Source organism: Hakea prostrata, chromosome 9, assembly GCF_041222555.1.
Source record: "Hakea prostrata isolate BN-2017 chromosome 9, UWA_Hpros_2, whole genome shotgun sequence".
Lineage (NCBI taxonomy): Eukaryota > Viridiplantae > Streptophyta > Magnoliopsida > Proteales > Proteaceae > Hakea > Hakea prostrata.
Genome location: NC_142608.1, coordinates 52,049,326 through 52,058,776, shown reverse-complemented (window position 1 = coordinate 52,058,776; position 9,451 = coordinate 52,049,326). Strand labels below are relative to the sequence as shown.

The 9,451-nt window shown below is 37.3% G+C and overlaps 1 protein-coding gene and 1 non-coding gene across 2 annotated transcripts; both read left to right on the top strand.

Moving 5' to 3' along the window:
- The first annotated feature begins 658 nt into the window (after window positions 1–658).
- Window positions 659–765, top strand: LOC149005492 (small nucleolar RNA R71). Its single transcript, XR_016169999.1, has one exon. It is a non-coding gene; the product is annotated as a small nucleolar RNA R71 (small nucleolar RNA).
- A 3,049-nt stretch (window positions 766–3,814) lies between these two features.
- LOC149005491 (uncharacterized) lies at window positions 3,815–9,231 on the top strand. Its single transcript, XM_089135619.1, has 5 exons — window positions 3,815–4,417; window positions 4,755–5,895; window positions 6,222–6,521; window positions 6,626–8,050; window positions 8,146–9,231. Exons 1-5 carry the CDS (start codon window positions 3,930–3,932, stop codon window positions 8,821–8,823), a joined length of 4,032 nt encoding a protein of 1,343 aa, XP_088991745.1. The 5' UTR covers window positions 3,815–3,929; the 3' UTR covers window positions 8,824–9,231.
- Window positions 9,232–9,451: the final 220 nt, after the last annotated feature.

The window sequence follows — 9,451 nt, the reverse complement described above, 5'->3', positions numbered from 1 at the left end:
TTTTGAACTCCCAGTCTTGGCTCCTCTTCCATTCATCTACAACAAGAAGGTTACCTGAAACTGACCAAGGTCCCTCTTGAATGACATTAATCTTGTCCATTTGATATTGGAACTAAAAGAGAAACACTCTCTCCCGGATAGCATAAATAGCCACCTTACCACGGGGATTCCAAGCAGATATGAGACCTTCAAATACTGCTTGTTTCCTGAACGACTTACCTTCCAAAATCATACCTACCAGAGAATTTTGATGAGTGGAATCAAGCTTATGTTCTCTATGTCTATCAACCACCACCTCATCGTCAGAATCTGAGTTTTCAACTATCGGTTTTATATGTCGAGTAGATGGAGGAATGAGTAATGGAGGAGCTGGGAGCAGAGGAGGTCTAAGAGGAGGAAGAGGATGGCGGTTAGGGTTATTCATAGCACAAGAAGGGAGATCACTGAAGGGAAGAGGTTAGACTTGCCGGAAATAATGGCAAAAGATGATAGAAACAAACACGCATACGCGGAGAAAATCTTGAGTCATTACTGCCTTCTTAACTTTTTTCGGGACTTGACGAACGACATAAAAACTGTGGGGCACATAGATTCTAAAAGTTGCTTTGTTTGATAATCGATACCCTTATAAATTATTTGGCATAAATGTCATAATTCTATACCATGGTGAGGGCATTCTTGGAGAAGGCTTTGGAACCTCTCCATTACTTTAGCAAATGACTCATTGGGTTTCTGACGGAATTGAAGAATATCATTTCTTATTTTATTCGTCTTAGAGAAATGGAAAAAATTTCTTCAAGAATAGGACAGTAAATTGTTCCCATGTAATAATGTTATCCCTAGGTTAGATGTAAAGCCACTTTTTGGCTTGATCCTTTAATGCAAATGTAAGGAACCATAGTCTTACGGTATCATCAATGAGTTGTTGTACATTCATAAAGACACAAACCTCCTCAAACTCCCTAAGGAACAAATATGCATGTTGATCAAGTAACCCATGAAATTGGGGTAACATAGATAGATAATGAGATTTAAGTTCAAAATTATTACCCTTCACATTAGGTAAACGTATACAGGAGGGTTGTGTAGATCGAGTTAGATAAAATCTATCTCTAAAACTCTTAGGTGGAGGTAGGTCTTCCATGGTCAAGGTAGACACTCGGACAATTCTATTTGTGGAATCACGAGTCCAGACACACATGCACTAACCACCTAATGCAATTAATGGCTCTTCTGAAAGAATGATTTTTTTATTTTTTTATTTTTATAATAAAGTACCTAAAGAATAAAACAATATAACAAAAACAAAAAGGAAAGTAGTGAATTTCCCACCACAAAGATTGAAGCAATGATTCCAACGTAAGGTTGCCATATAGCTGAGCGTTGTACAGGTTTGACAGCAAAGGAATCCGTATAGTCTTTGGAGCCACCTACAATCGAATCCTAGGGATTCTGCAGTAGAGTAGGGACTACTATACGTTTTTGTTTCTACTCAAGTTAAGTGTAATATCTTTGAATTTTTTTTTTTTAAACACTTCGATTTACCTAAGAATGAGAGAAATAAAATTGACTAATACTTCCCCGGCAACAGCGCCAAAAACTTGTTTGTGAAATTTAAAAGTAACCGCAAGTGCACGATATCGTGTAGCTAACGGGTCGATCTCAAGGAGATATGCCACTTAGAATTCAAACTTCTTAATAGTAATACGAGAGTGGAATGATTCAATTTTTATTAACTAATCAACTAAACTAAACGATCCTAATCTATACATCTAATGCAATCGAATTGAAACGAAAAATAAATCAAACACAATCAATGCATAAATAAAAGACAGGAAAAAAATGCAAACAATAAAAATAAAAGGAAAAGGGAAGTGATCCGAGTGTTAGCTCTGGATTGAGGGAAGGGGAGTATAATAATAATGATTTTAACCGTGAACCCTTTGCCGCAGCTTATAGTCCACCGATCGGGGGAACGGATATTAAAGAATAAAAACAGTGCAGAAAGTAAATACATAAAGTAAATAACAAAGCAAAAAATGGAAAAGGAAGCCTTAACCAAAGAGAGGCACGACTGTAGGCATCTCTGATCAAGGATTCAGGGGAAGGGAGAACAATAAATAAATGCAGAAAGTAAATAACAGAAAGTAAATTGCAGAAAGTAAAATGGAAACCTTAACCAAAGAGAGGCACGACTGTAGGCATCTCTGATCAAGGATCCAGGGGAAGGGATAACAATAAATAAATGCTGAAAGTAAATCCTAAATTAAGAATATGGAGGGGTGCATAGAAGCGGGAATGGAGGGAGGAGAGAAGATTAATAAAGAAGGTTACTTACTTGCGAATTTAACAAACGATTCGAATCTCAACCAACCCTAACAACCAGATCTAGATCTAGAATGATTTAAATTTGCAATTGCAAGACCCAGAAAAAAACGAATCTAAAAACTTGAAACTTGAACTTAAAACTTGAACTTGAACTTGAATTGCATTACATAAAAAAGAATTAAACCTAAACATTTAATCTAGAAATTAAAATCTCACAAATGCAAGCAAAGAAAACTAAAGAAAGCCTAAATAAACCAAAGAGGGGGAAAAAATGTGCTTCTCCTAAGCTCTAGAACACGTTTTTCCCTTGATGGAGTATGCTCTCCTTTTATTGAGTTTACATGAGATATGAGGTACGGCTGAATTTGAATAAAACTCAAAGTTCTTATCTGACTCAACCAATTAGGGTTTTGGCATACCAATCGGACGGACTTAGAGATATCAAATACATAATTCCACCATTGGATTTTAGGGTTAAGAAGTCGTAAAGCTCTCCTCCAAATATCAGGTCGATCGGACAGTAGATGACCGTTCGATGAAGGGCTTGATCGAAACTGGACAGAAACATTCAAAAACGGGATTTTTCCTCTTATTCTTTCTGAATATAATTCTTTTTCCTCTTAGTCTTTCTTTGACCAAGTCCCAAATAGGAAATAAGATATTGAGGTGTGCAAGGACTCTTTTTCTCCATTAGGACTCTCTCAATAATATCTCTGTAGATTTGATTAATAATTTCTAATCTCAGCCGTAGATCAAAATTTGCTTATTTATCTCTAAAATACTTTGGAGTTGGCCCATAATCACATCTCTAGCCCATCATACTCCAGGTCAGGCCCATTTTCGCATTTGAAAATTTGAACGGACCTCTTGACGTGTAAAATCGCATGTTTAATACCCAAAACTCCAAATATTCGTTCAAGTCCTGAAAATTCATAAAATCTGCAAAAATAACATAAAACCCAAGGTAGCTCTACTCAAAGTGTATAAAATACATGCTTTATGCCCTAAAATTTCACACATAAATGTGTTCATCAAATAAAACTGATCTTGAATTTTGAACCACTTGGATATGATTCTTTTGATGATTTTATCAATCCTACATTGATTGGTAGATGTTGTGAGTTAAGTTAATCTCTCTTTGCATTCGAATATCTTTAGAGTCGGGATTAAAGTCTCATTTTACATTTAAATGTAAAAGAGTGTGCCTTGGCCTGGACTTCAGTTCCCAAAAACAACAAAAGAAAGGTCTCACTTCCGGATTAATTGTTTTAATAAGAACTGAATGACGTTCTCCCACTTTACCAAAAAGAAAAAGAAGAAAGACTTTCACTGAAAAGACAAAATAAGCAAAAGAAAAAAGTGGATTTGCTTGTGTTGCACAACTACTTTTCGAAATTAAAATTATATCCTCTCGTAATCTTATGTATATTTTTTTATATACCAGCCAATCAACTAGGGAATCCAATGCGATTTGCATAATAAACAATTGATGCAGGAAACGTAATTTGTATACCCAAGAAGAAGCGATCATCTCCTCAAGCTTAATTTACAAGAAAAGGAAAAAAGAGAAGCACCAAATACTCCTCTGCAACTGCAACTTAATGGCTTCTTCATCTACTTTGTCCCGTCGACCTTCTTCTTATGATGTGTTTATCAACTTTAGAGGCCCGGATACTCGGAAAAACTTTGTCACTGCTTTTCGAGCTCCGATGAGAGAAAAAATCCATACCTTCATAGATAGTGAAGAACTCTGGAAAGGAGAAGAGATTTGTCCCTCTCTTTCCAGAGCAATTAAAGGGTCTGAAATCTCCATTCCTATCATCTCCAAAAGCTACGCACATAGCAAATACTGTCTCTTGGAGCTTGCTGAGATTTGGGAGTGTCGTTTGTCTCAAGGTCAAACCATTCTTCCCGTATTCATCGATGTTGAGCCACGAGATGTTCGACATCAGACAGGAATAAGCTTTGAGGGACCATTTCAGGAACATCAGGAGAAGTACAGCTCCGAAGATGTTGAGAGATGGAAGAATGCTTTGACAAAGGTCGGGAAACTCAGCGGATGGACCCTTCAGGGAAACGCAACTACTGAGTAAGTCTTGCTCTCTTCATGTGTACATGTCATATTTTTAACTTAAGAAAATACCTTCTTCTTGCAGGTGTATCGATTAGAACCGGATGGTTCATGTAGTTTCCTCCCTATACGTGGAGTGACTTAGTTGTGAGATAAATGGGAAAAATAAACAGTACAAACACATCATTACCTTTGCTTTGTAACAAGATTAGATTTCTCATTTTTGTACTCGTTACTGTCATTAAATTATTGCTTATCATTTTCAAATATTTAAGAAATTTATTTATTCCTTTTGCAGAGATGTGCATATTCTTATTTATTGCTCTAATTCATTCTTTACTCTGAGAAATTGCAGGGATCAATTAAATATAGTCGAGTCAATTGTTCGTAGGGCTTTGAGAGAACTAAATAAAGTCCCATTGGATGAATGTAAACATCCTGTTGGAATCGATTCACATATTGATATCCTACTTCCTATGTTAAATGTTGGTTTTGATGATGTAAGATTTGTGGCAATCTGTGGGATGGGCGGTCTGGGAAAGACAACAATTGCAAAGGCTGTCTATAATCGCATCTTTACCAGCTTTAATGGGAGTAGTTTTCTTGCCAATGTGAGAGAAGTAGCTTCACAAGGTGATAAGGGATTAGTTTCTCTTCAGAACCAGCTTCTTAGAGATATCTTGGGCATGGAGCAACACATAAGCAGCGCCTCTCAAGGATCAAAATTGATAGAAAAAAGACTTCATAGAGAAAAAGTTCTTCTCATTCTTGATGATGTCGATGATTATATACAACTTGATGCATTAGCTGGTGGGATCAATTGGTTTGGTGAATGCAGCAGGGTTATCATAACAACTAGAAATGAGCATTGTTTGAATGTACATAAAGCTGATAGAGATATTGAAAGATATCTGCCTAGGGAACTAGATTCTAAGAATTCTCTTCAACTCCTTAGCTTGCATGCCTTTTCGACAAGTAACCCTCCAGAGGAATATACTAAGCTTGTACATGAAGTCGCACGCCACGCTGGTGGGCTACCCCTGACCCTAGAAGTGCTGGGTTCTTTTCTTTGTGACAAGAGCAAAGAAGAATGGGAAGATACATTAGGGGGATTGAAAGATATCCTTGATAACAAGGTCTGTGGAATGTTGATAAAAAGTTATGAGGATAAAGTCTTTGCAAGGTTGATGATAAGTTACAAAAAATTAAGTGATAATGCAAAAATCATATTTCTTGATATTGCATGCCATTTCATTGGAAAGGATGTAGATGAGATAATTGAGATGTGGGAAGCTTGTGAATTGTATCCAAGATTAGCCATAAAAGAACTCACCCAAATGCACCTCCTGAAGATTATTGACAAGATGATGAGAATGCATGATGAACTTCGATTTATGGGGATGAGAATTGCCTCGATGAATAGCAATGGGGATCATTCAAAAAGTACTAGATTGTGGTCTGATGATGAGATCTTAAAAGCATTTGAAAAAGACAAGGTGAGTGTCATCCTTTTTTCTAACTTTGCTTTTTTATTACAAATAATCATTTAATCCTAATAAGAGAATGTCACTCCATCTGATGGTCAAAGATGGGCAACAAATATAGACATGGGCTAAAGTCCAAGCAATAGCCCAAAAATACGAAAGTCAAGACAGCTTTGATCTATACCTCATAAGATGTAGGACAATATGGAAGTTAGGCTAGCACCCTTTTGAACAAGGTTTTACATCTTTTTTTATTTTTTTTATTTTTTTTGGGGGGCGGGGGGAGAGATTTGTATGCATCAAAATTTTCTTACTTTGATACTATTTTTCTGCTATAGGCCACTCAAATGGTTGAGGGTATTCTCCTTCCAGATGAAATGCACATAGATGATTTAAGCTTTGATGACTTTGCAAAGATGCCCACTTTGAGGTTTCTCCGCCTTCGAGGTGAGCAAAGTACCAGACCCATTACTGGGAATTTTTCGAATCTTCCTTCCCAATTAAGATGGTTAGTTTGGTGCGACCCTACTTTGAAAATTCCGCCAGCCAATTTTTATCATGAGGAGCTAGTTCATCTTGAGTTGCGAAAAAGTGGCATCAACCAAGCTTGGAATGATGGACCTCAAAATAATAAAAAGGTAGAATGTGATTGTAATTTTATCCCTTCAATTGTTTGATTATCAATTTTTTTTTTCTTGAATTTGAAAGACTGCTATTTTATATGTATTATTTTGTTTGACAGCGGTTTCGAAAATTGAAGATTCTTGATCTGCGCTTCTCCCCTCATTTCTCTGTCTCTTCCAACTTCTTCAAATGGTTTCCTTGCTTACAAAAACTAAATCTCAACAGCTGCAGATCTCTTTTGCAACTACCAGAGAGCATTTGTCAGCTGGTTTCTCTCAAATACCTTATTCTCAATGGTTGTGAATCTTTCAACAAGTTGCCTGAGTCCATTGGTAATCTAAAACATTTGGTTGAGCTTTTGGTAGGGAACACAAAGATTGAGGAATTGCCGGATGGTGTAGGGCAGTTAGAGAAGCTTGAGAAACTAGATGTTTCAGAGTGTGATAAACTGGCAAGACTACCAACCTCAATGGGTAGGCTAAGGAGATTGCATTTCTTAGACTTGACATATACAATAGTCTTGAAATTACCAGACGATTTTTCAAAGCTCTCGTGCTTAGAGGTGTTAAAAATGAGCATGGCCTCACAGCAAGTTGAAATAGGTGACAACAGGATGCTTCAACCACTTCAAATCAGTGAAAGTAGTTTTCCTTGTCAGCTTCAAGAGCTATATTTGAAAAGTTACATGAACCTTGAATCTCTCCCAAGGCTTCCCTCCACTTTAACTACTTTGGAAGTTGAGAACTGCAATTCACTGCAGTTAATTTCTAATCTTTCAGACCTAGTTTTATTGCAGGAATTATCAATCTATGGTTGCAAATCACTAGTAAGTTTACCTGATTTGTCAAACCTTACGAGATTGAAGAAATTTCTTGTTGGTTGTGAAAATCTCAATGAAATTTCTGGCATTGAACAGACAAAATCCTTGGAAGAGTTGAATGTAAAATATTGCCCCAAATTGACAGAGTTGCTAGATTTTTCAAATCTGAAAAGACTGAGGAAATTAGGCATCCACACTGCTGAAAACCTAGAGAAAATCCAGGGTTTTGAAAGGACAGAATTGTTGGAAGAGTTGGTTTTGCGGAAATGCCCCAATTTAAGAAAGCTACCAGATTTGTCAAACCTGAAGAAATTGTTGACTCTAGATGTCTATGATTGTGAAAATCTAGAGGAAATTTGGGGCTTGGAAGGAACAGAATCCTTGAAATATTTAAGGGTGGTCGGTTGCAACCAATTAACACAGTTGCCAAATTTCTCTAACCTGAAAAGATTGAGGGCTGTACGCATTCACCATTGTGTAAATCTAGAGAATATCCAGTGCATCAAAGGAGCAGAATCCTTGGATTGTCTGGAAATTAAAGGTTGCCATAAGTTAACAGAGTTACCTGATATATCATACCTGAAAAGATTGAACCTTCTACATATTTCAGATTGTATAAATCTAAAAAAAATTCACTGCTTTGAAGGAGCTCAATCTTTACGATGGTGTATGGTCACTGGTTGCGACAAATTGATAGAAACAAGAAGGAAAATATCCGGGCAGGTACTTTATTCTTCTCTCTTCCTGTAACTTTTTATTCTTTTTCCTTCTGGGGAACACTAATTAATTGATTGATGGAATTTACAATTCAATTGTAGGGAAGACTTCTTGATGATATTGTCAAAGGTGTTGAGGGAAGCAACCCAATTGTCATTGGTGATCGAGGGTCCCCAATTCTGTGTATTGTTTTTGAATCTAGACATAGGAAAATGCTGGAACAGCACAGGTTTTGGGTTCAAGCTGATATCCATCGTCAGGGAGGAATAACGATTAACTGTACACATTCTATTAGAGTTGAGGACCAAAGTGAATTCACCGGTGAGGGAGACATAATCTACATCCACCATTTTGAAGGCTTCGACTGGTTTGGGTTTCCGCTGGAATGCAATGATGCTATTGAGATACTGCGTGTAGATGCAGAGGAGATCCCTGTGAAATTCTATAAGGTGTTGTTCAAAGATAAGGATTCAGAACAACAAATGCCTGACAAACAATCCAGTGCTAAGTTGGTAGCAGATTTCTTCAGATGGTTTGATGGTGACAATGATCATGATAATGATGATGGTGATGAGGTGGTAGAGGAGGAAGAAGGTGCTGACGAAGAGGTGGAGCAGGAAGAGGGTGGGCTGAGAGTGGCTAGAAACAGGAGTGAATCTTGTCCTGATGATGAAAACAAGACGGATGCTAGCCCAGAGGCCTGCAACTGCTTTGTTGCAGTGAAAGCAGTTTGGCATTGTTTCTCCAACTGTTTCAGTCCTACAGTGTTTCCATCGTGATGTCACCCAATAACTCCATGTGTCCTTTTTTTTGGCTTTTAGAGGAGTAAGAAGATAACTTATTTAGGGAAATAAATAGAACTTGTGCTTGGCTCTTAGATGTACCAACATGTGGTTCATTTTGAGATTAGATATATTTCGGTGGTTCTTCTTAGTCTTCGTCGACACGTGCTACTTTATATGGAAATAAATAAACACTGCAACAATAGGGAAAATTCAACCCAATCCATATAAAATATTGCAAAACATAAACAAGTGGCTCCTAGACGTGAACATATCACCTCTCCCCAAGGATGAAGTTCCAAATAGCATAACAATGAATACGAATGTTACTATTTTACTCTGTGCAAGGGTACATCACAAACCACTAGACACCGTGGTCTGGAGTGCGGGGATTATGGAACAAGGAGAAATCAAATGAACAAAAGCAGGACGTCTGGAAAAGAGCAACGAGATGGACGCAATAGTGAAGGCAATACAGGAAGGATTTATGCACTCTAATCAAATACAAGAAGTGTGGATAAATGAAGAGAAGTCGATCCCTCTTTTCTACAGCCCTCCTAGACACCATTGGCCAATCCAATTAATCTCTGATTTGGTAGATATCAAATCAAAATTAACCCATGCA